This window comes from Pinus tabuliformis, chromosome 6 (genome assembly GCF_031772625.1).
Source record: "Pinus tabuliformis cultivar Carrire ecotype Pingquan chromosome 6, CPIR1, whole genome shotgun sequence".
NCBI lineage: Eukaryota > Viridiplantae > Streptophyta > Pinopsida > Pinales > Pinaceae > Pinus > Pinus tabuliformis.
Window position 1 is genome coordinate 1,120,333,990 of NC_142292.1, and position 13,247 is coordinate 1,120,347,236.

At 42.3% G+C, this 13,247-nt stretch overlaps 1 protein-coding gene across 5 annotated transcripts in view; it reads left to right on the forward strand.

Moving 5' to 3' along the window:
- The window catches only part of LOC149262811 (methionine--tRNA ligase, chloroplastic/mitochondrial-like), a 440,349-nt gene that overhangs the window by 265,518 nt on the left and 161,584 nt on the right, over positions 1 to 13,247 (forward strand). For all 5 annotated transcript variants that reach the window (XR_016259204.1, XM_089425277.1, XM_089425282.1 and 2 more), the window contains one exon: positions 1,909 to 2,064. Coding sequence is in view for 4 of the 5 variants with exons in the window: in XM_089425277.1 (XP_089281403.1) it covers positions 1,909 to 2,064 (156 nt within the window). In the remaining variant the exon portion in view is untranslated. The remainder of the gene's footprint in view (positions 1 to 1,908; positions 2,065 to 13,247) is intronic.

Sequence of the window (13,247 nt, forward strand, 5' to 3'; positions counted from 1 at the left end):
TTGAAGATTTTTGATTGTCTGCTTGCTCCCCAAGCTTGCTCTCGACGTCATTTAATCTTTTACTAACTTCGTCGTGGTTGTTATTTATCTTATGCTCTGCGTCAACCAATTTTTTTCTGGAAATCCGCCATTGTCATTGTCGACATTGAGCGGGTTTGCGGGGGCGTGTATTTATTTGCCAGCTAAAATATTTTTCCTCCCCCTTTTTTTCTATCTAAAATAAATTTTATACATATAACTTTTAATTAATTAAAATAAATTTAATTAATTAAATTAACTTATATATATAAATTTTAATTAATTAAATTCTATATATATACATAATTTTTTAATTAATTAAAATAATTTTAATTAATTAAATTAACTTTATATATATATATATATATAACTTATAACTAATTAAAGTTATATGTTATAAAATTTATAATATATATTATATATAATTTATATATATTTATATTATAATATATATATATATATATATATATATATATATATATTAACCGTTATATATATAATTTGCCAATATAAATATATATCATATATAATATATATATTATATATTTCTACGCTGAACAGTCACGTTGACTGACAGAACCTTTGACCTTTCAAAAAAAATACAATTTAGGGAATATCACCGCAGCTTTTAACCTTGCCTACGGATCAAATTGCAGATCGATGGAATGGCGATAGCCAACAAGAGTGCAACGACTCACGCAGTAGTCAGAACGACCCACGCGGAAGTTTAACCAGAATACGTAGGGTCGGTTGGAAAGGGACGATGAACAACGCGACGGACGTGACACAGTTCAACGGCACTCAAAAAATCGGCGACGGTTATAGCGGATTATAGTGGAACAGCGGCTAAGGGGTCTGGCATATGGTCGACGAATGGCATATGGTGAACGATACAACGTAACACAGCAGAGAATTGACCGTGGAGGACAAGGCGAACAACAATGGAACCAAATTCCTGAAATGTCGAACTTGGCTCTGATACCAATGAAGCAGAGAATTTTAAGATACACAGAAATTATATATAAATATTTTATTAAAGAGATGAAAATTACAGATGATGCTATTACAATTGCGGGTGCCTGGCTTATATACCGCCACGGACATCCTTTGGGAAAGGGCATGATCTTATGATCGTGCCCTTTCGTCTAATTAAAATTAAAATTAAATAATAAACCTAAGTTAACTAATTTTTTACATAACACTTTAAATGAAAAAGGGATATTATTTTGCTTACTCTCATACTTTTTTGCTGGCCTTATGCAGTGAAATGGAGTATTATTGAACTTTGGAAAATGAAACCTAGTGACCTAATGGGACCTTGAATGACCAGACTTCATGTTGACTTGACTGACATAAAGACATGATGAAATGAGCTTTTATGATTGATCTATGCTCAGTAAGGCATGAAGGTGGGCCAGCAGGTATTGATTTTTGAGGGAGAGTAGGCTTTTTGACTTAGGCTACCATCAGCGAGTAAATTTTTGAATGAGGACCTAGGTGGAATGATAAAAATTTCAGGATGGGACCCTAATATGATATAAAAAGAGGAGCTTTGATCACTGATGGCAGTATGAAAACACTGATGCTAACATAGCTGATCAGAGTCCAGACTATGCTTGGGTATAAGTTAGTAACCTGCCATTTACTTTTTTAGATGCCATGAGGTGGATTTTATTCTGCAGTCAATATCACTGTCAAAAGGGTTACAGTTTAAATATTTGTTTGTTTTGTAGACATTCCTGATTTAAACATTTGCAGATGCGACTTGTTTTCCTCGCTTCATTAAAAAGTCAATATGGACGTGGTACTTCTCTTCTCTATTATTGTTAATACTCGTTTAATAGTTTTGTCTGTGACCACATTTGTGCATCTTGACTGAGTTGTTCACAGGTGGAGAAGGCACGACTCAATTATATGAATCTTTCCTTCAATTCAGCATGTGAAGCTGTTATAGATATTGCTAATGCTGGCAATGTATATCTGGATGAGCATACTCCATGGTCTCTTTTCAAGAAAGGGGACTCTAGTGCAGAAGAGGCTGCAAAGGTATGATAATGCAATGATATGAGTCTGCTGTTAGTAGTTTATTTATAGCGTACCAAGAATGAAGATTGTGACTGGTGTTAGGTAGCTTTTTACTATCTTGTTCACACGCTTCCCTGTCACATCTATTACTTTGGTCTTTATTTCTCTTAATCATGAACATTGGATAGTCAATTACTATTTGTCTTCTTGTATATTTTTTTGATTGAACAAAGAAATGTTGGAACCCATAACCCTTCTAAATGTTCAATGCTGCCCACTTTATTGGTGAAGGCATCAAATAAGAGGGCATGGAAACCTCATCTATGACGAACCAGTGACTATTTTTACATTATAATTTCTACGTGTTTCCAACTGTTTTCTTTTGTTTACATTAAATGCAATTATAATTACATCATTAATCTTTGTTGATTGTTTGGTTTGCATGCTTACATTTTCTTACCTTTGTTGTAATATTATCCCTTTACATCAACTTAGGTGAACTTAAAAGATATTTCCAACCAATAAACTAATTTTGCTATCAGGTCCCCTCATTGGCATTGAACCTTTTAAATTATAGAGCTATTTGTTCTTCTTTTATTCCCTCCAGCATTAGTAAATTATCTTGCCAATTTTTCTGTATTACTCCTGTGCTTTTATCCTCCAAGACTGCCTTGGATAATTACCTCCATTGGATTATTTTGGGACGCATCTTGATGTTTGATCCTCGTTTCTTTTTTCCAATCTTTGTCTTCTGGCACCTTCACATTCTCTCGTGTAAGTAAAACCCCACTTTAAGTTATATATATGTTAGGTTGCTCAGCATCCATGTTATGTCACTCTACCAATAGGGAGGTCATAAGTACTTTGTACTTAATTCAATCAAAGTCCTGTCAAATGCGCCCCTTTTTAAATTTCTGACTTATGTCAATTCAGTTAAGACATACAAATGTTTAAAGGGGTACCAACTAGGAACACAAAGAAAACAAATGAACAGTTTAACAAGCACAAGGCATAAGTCACATGAGTGGAGGTAGCTGTAATATTCCCTCTAATTAAAAATCTGCTAAGTGCATTCTGCAATTTTGCAATTTTGGGTGGAGGACAATTTTGGATGCAAACTTAGGAAAAATGGGTAACAGTTAATTTAATTTTGTGTGAAAGAGGAGACTCCAAACATTAGACAAAGGTAAAATCAGTTTCATAGTGGAATGTGGGGATCACTCCAAGAGGAAATTCACACTCCTTGAGTGAAGTTGAATTGGAGGGAAGGAGAGATGAAAGGAGGTCGAATTGTGGAGCTCACAAGGAGAGAAGGGAAGCAGGAACTATAAATAGGAGGAGGCCTCCATTTTGGGACTTTTTGGCAAACTGAAAACTTAATCTTTGTTTGCTTGAGCTGCTTATCCAAGTCAATGAGTGCTGTAGAGCACAAGAGAATTTCCAGGCAGGAATTTTGACCCTTCTTTGGTGAAGCTTGAGTGTCACCCTAGAGGAGACTTTGCCACAACCTACATTTGCTTCAAGAGCCGATTTTAGTGATATTCGACCAGCTTGGGCATGCAGACTGGGTGCAGAAGAGGGAGGTTAAATCACTTGGTGGAGAAGCTACCTTGCATGCTAAGTTCCAGGAAATTGGAGGTGTCTTTCCTGGGAATTTTGCTGGTCAAGAGCTGGGCCTGCGCAGGCATTTTGGGCTGAGTTGTGGTGGTGTGAAGGCTGAGTAATTTGGAGCTGAATTTAGTGGGATTTCAGAGGGGAATTGTGGGAGTATTTTGGGGAAGTTTGGGAGCCATCTCACACTGTTATTTTCAGGGGTGCGAATAACAGGCTGGAGAGGGAACTCACACTAATTGAAGGGTCACGGGGTTGGTTAGAAGCAGCCCAAACCCTTTCTGGGATTTTGTGGGTTTGTTGTGAGGAGGCTACAGTTTAAATTGCAGAATTTTCTGAGTACTTCAAAGAGTCCATACCCCTGTTTCATTTCAGCGAAAAGCAATAGAACTTCACAACTGGGCGCAAATTTTGTGGGCTTAGTTATCAGCACTTGGGCAGCACTGTTGACACGTGTGATATTCCCACTTAACAATATTGCTAAGGGGAAATATCCATTTTGGCCATTGTGTCTTATTTTGCATTTGTACTTAGGAAAAGTGGGTTATGGAGCTCCACTTTAATTACGAAGCTAAGGAAAAGCCCAAACCTTAGAGAGAGGGAAGAAAATCAAAATGCTAGTGGAAAGTGGGGACCACCCATGGAGAATTACGACCCCCCTAGGAAATACACACTTCTTGGAGGGAAATTGATGGGGAGTTTGAATGGCTATTGGGGAAGCAATTTGACAAAAGAGAAGGTACTCATTTTTGGAATTCTTGATCATTTGAGCATTTACCTTGACTAGCACGCTTGAGCTAGAGGCCAAGTCTGCATGTGCTGTTGAGCACAAGAGATTTTCAGGCGAGAATCTCACCCCTTGCTTTGGTGGACTTCGAGTGCCAGCCCTAGGAGGGAATTCCATCCGTCTTCAGATCGATCTAGGGGCATTTTAGCGTGTTCTTGGAGCAGCTTCAGCAGAGGCAGCGTAGGCCTGCATAGTCCCTTCACTTGCTACACGTGGGACTCTTAGAGGAGGTCGATTTGGGGGATGAGATCGTGGGAGCAACCAAGGGAGATTTGTTGAGTTTTCCAACCATTTTGGGAGCCTTTGGTAGCATTATTCACAGGTGGGTTTGTAGGAATTTATAGGGTAAGTTCCTTAGATGGAACACCATAGGACCCCGCTCACAGATCACAGATCAATACACCAGTACTATTGACGTGGTTAAAACCCTCAAAGAGGGAAACAGTCCACGACCTGAGCCAACGCGGCCACTTCAGGCAATTTATTAATAAAAGAATGAAAATTTACATAAGCTTCTCTCATGAATGGTTACCTACAAATGACCCTCCATGCTCTTTAAATAGAGATCATGGACCAATCAGGTGTTAAGCCACAGATCAATTGTCGGTAATACCGAGGAGAGAATGAATCGTCGGATCACTACATATCATGACCGTCGGATTGTAAGTTACAAAAGTACATAGTAAAGAAACACACTTTACCTAACTCTACACTAGACCAAGTTATACTTAACTATTTCCTATGTGTCGGAATATCCTAACATCCCCCCTTAAAAACAACTTGGGATAGGATTGAAGGATGTACAAATATGACACAATAGGAGAAGGAAGGAGGCATTAGAGCCTATCCCCCCTTAGTGACAACTTCCTGAACTCCAACCATAAATCGAAGTTTAGTAAACTTCGCCTCTGTGAGAGCCTTTGTAAAGATGTCTACAACTTGATCATCTGTTGAACAATATTGCACGTCAAAAACATGGTCGTGAATGAGCTTTCTGATGAAATGCATGTGCAGTTCAATGTGTTTGCTGGGTTGATGTTGGACTGGATCTTTGCATAGTTGAATGGCACTTCGATTATCACACCAAAGTGTAGTCGGATGCTGTTGTTGAAAGCCAAACTTTGACAGGATTTGATGAAGCCACAGGGCTTCCTTACTAGCTTCTACGACACCACAATACTCTGCTTCTGCTGAAGAAAGAGAAATGGCACTTTGGTTCTTGCAAGCCCATGTCATAGGTCTTGAACCAAGAGTGAACACATAACCTGCAGTAGACTTCTGATCATCAGGGTCACCAGCCCAATCAAAATCAGTGAAACCAACCAATAGAGGAGATGCTTCTGCACTGTAATGAATCCCAAACTGAACTGTACCTCGAACATAACGAAGTATTCTTTTAGCTGCTTTCCAATGACTTTCATGTGGGTTTTGCATAAACCGAGCAATAAGGCCAACAACAAAGGAAAGGTCAGGACGAGTATGGGTCAGATACAAAAGTTTTCCTACAAGTTGACAGTATAAGGTAGCATCATCTTTAGGGGAAGTACAAGTGACTGAAAGTTTGGGTTTAGACTGAAAGGGAGAAGGGGCTGGCTTACAATCTTCCATGTGAAAATGGCGTAGAAGATCACAGGCATACTTGGACTGGGAAAGGGAAATACCTTCCTTGGATTGCAAGACTTGAAGACGAAGAAAATAATGCAAGTGTCCTAAGTCTGTCATTTCAAACTTCTTTTTAAGGTTGGACTTCACATGGTTTATAAGGTTGGGATCACTACCAGTAAGGATAAGATCATCAACATAAAGAACAAGAATGATAAGAGACTTGCCCAGTTTCTTGGTGTAGACAGTATTGTCAGAATGACACCTAGAAAAGCCAGTTTGTAAAAGAAAGCTATCCATTTTGGCATACCAAGCCCGAGGAACTTGCTTGAGACCATAAAGGGATTTCTTAAGCCGACATACAAGGTTGGAGTTTGTTTGTATAAAGCTAGTAGGTTGTTCCATATAGATTTCTTCATGCAAGAAGGCAGATTTAACATCCATCTGATGGACTTCCCATTTGAAAGAGGCAGCAAGGGAAAGAACAAGGCGGATAGAGTTCATTTTGGCAACAGGGAGAAGGTTTCAGTATAGTCAATGCCTTCAACTTGTGAAAAACCCTTAGCAATAAGACGAGCTTTATGTTTACCAATTTTTCCATCTGGTCCATACTTGGTTCTGTAAACCCATTTGCATCTAACAAGTTTTCGTCCCTTTGGTAGAGATACAAGATCCCATGTATCGTTTGCCAATAATGAACGATATTCTTCATTCATAGTTGCATCCCATTTTGGATGGCCTGAAGCTTCTGCAAAGGTGTCAAGATCATAATTTGCTAAAGCTTGAGCCAGTAAAGAAGAGGCTCTATCGAATTGAGAACGTGTACGTCGCTGATCGTAGGATCACCGTCAAGAGCGCCTGTTGCATCTCGAGTGGCACAGACCCATTTTGGAAGCTGAGGAGCTGAAGGAGGATCCTGAGAAGGTGGGGGAGGATTGTCATCCTCGCTTTCATCATCTGAAGAGGAAATATTTTTAGAAGTAGAAGAGATAGAGAGAGGTGGCACATCCGTTGAACTAGGCTTGTAGTCCGATATATTTTCAACAAACTTTACATCTCTTCTAATGATAACATTGTTGGACTTAAGTGGAATATGTCTATATCCTTTGACATCTTCAGAATATCCAACAAAAATACATTTTTCACTCTTAGGTTCTAAAGCTTTATGTTTCTCATCTGGAATATGGGCCCATGCTTCACTTCTAAAAACACAAAAGTGACTTAAATCTAGTTTAATTGAGCTCCATACTTCTTCTGGAGTGATATTCTTTAAAACCTTAGTAGGAGTGCGATTTATTATGTAATTTGCACAGTAAATTGCTTCTACCCAAAAATTAAGACTAAGTCCTTTAGATTGAAGCATACAATTAGCCATTTTCTTTAAGGTGCGATTCTTCCTTTCAGCTACACCATTTTGTTGTGGAGTATATGGAACAGTATGTTGCATTTGAATTCCATTCTCAGTGCAAAAGTTGATGAATTTGTTGTTAACATATTCTCTGCCATTATCAGATCTTAGCTTAAGAATTTGATGTCCAGATTGTTTTTCAACAAAGGTCTTAAAGGCTAAGAACATGTTAAATACTTCACTCTTGAGTTTTAAGAAGTATACCCAAGTGCATCTATAGAAATCATCAATGAAAGTTAAGAAATATTTGTAGCCAGAGAATGAAACAACTAGAAGTGGACCACATAAATAACTATGCACAAGCTGTAAAGGGGCTGAGGCGTGCCAAGAGGCATGTTTTTCAAAACTATCCCGATGAGGTTTTCTGAGTACACATTTGGAACAAACACCATCTCTGCAAGATACCATTGGAAGACCTGTCACCATCTTTGTATCTGGTTTTGACTTTGGATTTTCGGCCTCTTTGGAGCCTCTCCCCAGCTGCTACAACCAATTTCGACTGGCAAGAAATAGCCCGCCAATCCCTCTGAAAATACCCCTAGAATGCTTGGCCCACCTGTACTGACTAACTACTTGCTCCCCGAATGACCCTTGTTCTGGATGACTGCTCTCCTAGCGCCACGAGTTTGCTGCTACAATGGCCTCTGCGCTGACTATTGTGCTGGTCTAGTTGGCTGCTACTCCAGCAGAGTTTCTCTTTCTACGCTGCCTCCTCAACTCTCAGCTCTCCCAACAAGCTATGAATCCCCCTTGCTGATTTCTAACTCCTCCTGCGTGTTCTCTGGCTGCCCAAGAATATGCAGTTCCTCCCTGCGTTAATGACGGAGGTGTGCGACTGTACCGGACTCCCTGGAAACTCCTGTGTAACAACTTCCCTAGGGCGGGCACAGGTGGCCCCCTAAAGAAGAGGTTTAATCTTCCTTGAGGAAGACTCGTGGCTAAACAGTTGGTAGCTTGAGTTTGTTTGTTAAAATAATCAGAATCCTGGAAAATGAGAGTTCCATCCCCTTTTATCACCTTGGGTTCCCTTAGCCTCTTATGGGCCCCTCCTTCCACTAACTCAAATCCCATCCAACGTCCTCGTTGGCAAAATTCGAATTATGCATGGGTGGCCCCCACATCCCATTAGCTGCCAAATGTAATTCGAATTGCTTATAGTTCCTAAGTTTCTGTGTGTGGGGTCCTCCCTCTTAAACCAAAATTGCTGCCAAACTTGTGTTGCTGCATCCCGTGTCTAATTCCTTTGAGAAGGGACATGACAGTCCTTCCCTCCCAAATGTTGCTTGCCCTCAAGAAACCTCAAAGTCGTGTGCTCTAGTATGTGCTCATGCTCCTGGGTGGCATCCTCATCCGGTAAGTTCTTCCAGCATACCAAGAACTGCCGAATGGTTCTACTCCTCAGTTTTCTCTCCCTGCTCTCCAATAAGGCCTCTGGTTCCAGCACCAAATGACCCACATCATCTAATGGGGGTAGATCAGCTACTGCGGTCACCTGTTGTCCCAACACCTTCTTAAGGCATGAAACATGAAACATGTTGTGGATCCTGCTCGCCGGAGGTAGTTCTAGCTCATAGGCCACCTCCCCAACCCACCTGATCACCTGGTAGGGCCCATAGAAGTGTGGCTGTAGCTTCTCAGCCCCCTTTTGTTTCAGTGTGGACTGTCTGTAAGGCTGCAACCGGAGGTACACTAGGTCCCCCTCCTCAAAGTGCCTCTCTATCCTATGCCGATCTGCATACAGTTTTTGCTGATTCTGGGCTGTCGCTAGATTATCCTTGAGAGCTTTGAGGATATCTTGGCTCTCTTGGACCTAGTCTTTGGCCTTTGGGGCCCGACTGTCTCCGAAAATAATATCAACAAAAGTTAGAGCATCATAACCATAAAGGGCACGGAAAGGAGTCATACCAATAGACATGTGGTGCATGGTGTTGTAGCAGAACTCGCCCAAGTGAAACCACCGAATCCACGTTCTCTGCTGACCCGTCACATAGTTCCTTAGGTACCCCTCCAACCACTGGTTGACCCTCTTTGTCTGGCCGTTCATTTGAGGGTGGTAACTGGTGCTAGGAGTAAGCTCCGCCCCGACCAAACTGAAGAGCTCCTGCCAAAAACCACCCATAAATCTACTTTCTTTGTCGCTAACAATGTTCTTGGGGAGTCCATGCAGTCGAAAAACCTCCCGGAAGAACAACTCAGCAACTTGGGCAACTATGAACCTAGTGGGGATGGCAAAGAAATGGGCAAATTTGGTTAGCTTATCGACCACCACATAAATGCAATCTTTCCCTCGTACTGTGGGGAGCCCAGTGATGAAATCCATCGAGATACTTTCCCATTTTCCCTCTGGAATGGGAAGTGGATGTAATAGCCCTGCAGGGTGAGTGAGGCCTTTCCATCTCAGGTTTCCTCTAATCAGTCGTAACTCTCCCAAGGGAATACAACCACTGGACACTCATCACCACATTGGTGTTTGGCACATCGACCACAAAGAAATGGTCAGTCATCGAGTAGTTTCCCATAACTACTGTCAAGGAGGGCACGTATTGGGTACACTAGATGGTACAGTCACCTGGCACTAGGACAGAGAATCCCTCAAACTCTGTCGTGGTGAGGCCCCTCCTCTGGATCAATTGTGCATCTATGAAGTTGTGGGTAGCCCCACTGTTTACTAGTACCGACACCCTCTATCCCTCTGATCTAGAGTGTCAAAAACTTAGGAATCCCACATAGAGAAGCAAGGACACCTCCTGATGAGGCAGGAGATGCCCCTCCCTGTGGAGGTGGTGGCCCTCTGTCCGCCGAACTCTCTCCATCTGTCCCACCGCAATCCTTCTCTGCCTCGTCCTCCTAGTCACTATTAGAAAATACCTCAATGTTGTGTGCTCTACCCGCTGTGCACCTATGGCCTGGTGCCCAAGGTTCCCTGCATGTGAAGCACAACTTCCTCCTCCTGAGGTCCTTCCATGGCTCCTCATCTAGTTGCCCCCTCCCCTATGTGGTCCTTGGTGGTGGGGGTCTAGTCTCATGCTCCTTTTGTGGGAAAAGGGTCTGTGCAGGAAATGGTGCTCTAGTCTTGGGGATGGCCCCCTGCAAATCTTTAGCGCACACCACCACCCCCTGCAGTGCAGAGGGTCTGCGTGACTTAACCAGTCCATGCAGAGGCTCAGCAAACCCTCAATGAAGGTGTATACCCTCCTGGGCTCGGGCAGATCCGAGACCATCACTGACACAGAAACTCAGAAAAATACTGCTCTGGGTTGCCTGTCTAGCGCAGTTGTGTCAGCTCCCTAAAGGATGCCTCCAGATCGCTCTGATCAAACTGCTCTACCACCCTCCTGGTGAAGTCCTGATATGAAACTATCTGGGCATGCCCCAAAGTGGTTAGGCCGTGAAACCACCAGTCATGGGCTTCCCCCTCCAAGTGCAGCGCTGCCATCTTAATGGCCTCTTGTTCTTTCATCTGGTTGAGCTGAAAGTATGTGTCTGTATTTTCAACCCAAGCCTTGGCTGTGCACTTGGCAGTGCCATAAAATGTAGGGAAGTACATCCTCCCTATGGTTCTTTGCAGCTCAGAGTTTTGGGTCCCCTGTCCTCCGTACCCCTTGTTCCTGTCACTCTGCTTGAGCTTGCAGTAATCTCTGAAGGAGAGGGCTTCTTTGAAATCTTCGTCCATCGCTTGCCACTCTCTGAAGTAATCCCCCATCTGGGGAGTTTCTTCCTCCCGTGTTGGTTTGATCTGCGCCATTGGCACGAATGAGGGTAGTGTGGCCCTAGTGGGGACACTCACTGAAGGGCGCTGCACTGCTAGTGAGGGATGATCAAAGGGCTCCAGACAGAAACCCTCTAGGTGTGGCTCTGTCTCGACTCTGTGATTTGATCTCCTCCAGCATGTCTTTTTGCCCTTTGGTCAAGTCACTTAGAGCCCTCAAGAGGCTATCAAAAGCCATCTCCTCCCTGCTCTTGGGCTCTGTAATTTCCTCCTCTACGACCATTGTTTTCCCTCTTTCCTCCATGTCTGGTGTAATTTCCATCTCCCTTTCTCTGCTCCTGTATCTCTGCCTCCAGTAAGTGATGTTCCCCTGCTCTTCTCCTCTCATAGGAAACCAACCCCATAGTTGAGCCAAGAATTAGGCTCTGATACCACTGTAATGTTCCTATGTAGGAATATTAGTGATATTTAAACAAATATATAGTGTAACAACATAAAATTAAAAACATTACACATCCATGGAAACACTGTAAATCTGGAACCCCTGAGCCATATATTATAAATTCTGAGAGCAATGGCTACAATATAAATGTAGTGGTGCACCTGGGCTTGTCTCAAGGACAAGCTGGACTAAACCCAGGTGATGGAATAGTTGAGATGATGTCCGTTTAGTGGTTGCACCACTTGCACTATGCTGTCCCAACAAAACCACTAATCTGCTAACTTTGACCTGCTGGAATATGCCCAAAAACTGCCCAGAAAATGATATCCTTTCAGCGTTAGACTCCTTGGACAAAACCCAGAAAAACCCAGAAGGGAATTTCTCTGGTTTTGATTTTGGATTTTCGGCCTCCTTGGAGCCTCTCCCCAGCTGCTACAACCAATTTTGACTTGCAGGAAATAGCCTGCCAATCCCTCTGAAAATACCCCTCAGACGCTGGGCCCACCTGTACTGACTAACTCCTTGCTCCCCAGATGACCCTTGGTCCGGATGACTGCTCTCCCAGCACCACGAGTTTGCTGCTACAGTGGCCTCTGCGCTGGTCTAGCTAGCTGCTACTCCAGCAGAGTTGCCCTTTCTACGCTGCCTCCTCAACTGCCGGCTCTCCCAACAAGTTGCGAATCTCTTTGCTGGTCTATTCCCGGCTCTCCCAGTAAGCTGTGAATCCCCCTTGCTGATTTCTAACCCCTCCTGTGTGTTCTCTGGCTACCTAGGAATACGCAGTTCCTCACTGCGCTGATGACTGAGGTGTGTGACTATACCGGACTCCTTGGAAACTCCTATGTAACAGCCTCCCTAGGGCAGGCATGAATGGTCCCCCAAAGAAGAGGATGAATCTTCCCTATGGAAGACTCGTGGCTAAACCGCTGGTAGACTCGTTGAACAGTAGAGCGTACAAATTGAGTTTGTTTGTTAAAATAATCCGAATCCTGGAAAATGAGAGTTCCATCCCGTTTTATCACCTTGGGTTCCCTTAGCCTCTTGTCGGCCCCTCCTTCCACTAACTCAAATTCCCTCCAACGTCCTCCTTGGCCAAATTCGAATTATGCATGGGTGGCCCCCAAATCTCACTAGCTGCCAAAAATAATTCGAACTGCCTATAGTTCCCAAGTTTTTGCGTGTGGGGTCCTCTTAAACCAAAATTGTGTTGTTGCATCCCGTAACTAATTCCTTTGAGAAGGGACAGGACAACCGCCCTCCTTTTCACCGTCTCAAGGTCTTGATTTAATAATTTATGTTCTTGTTGGTTCTTTGTCGGTCACAGGTGGAGCAGATTTCAGCTTCCACCTTGCTTGGTCACAATTTAGAATTCATCGTGTTTATTTTGTGCCCATATTTTTAAAACAAATGCTTGGCTTAAGATATGGATCATCGACGCATCTTTATTAATTAAATAAGGTTTAAAATCGACCATATTTAAAATGAGTGTAAGTGTGTTTGATGTATGTTGAAAATTAAGAAATGACTTTGCCTTATTGGGTCTTAAAAATGAAATGTTATTTCAATTAAATTTAAAAAGTAATAAATTTTTGAAGAATATTTTAATAAGAAGGTTAAAAGTTTTATAAAATTTTAATTGAAAATT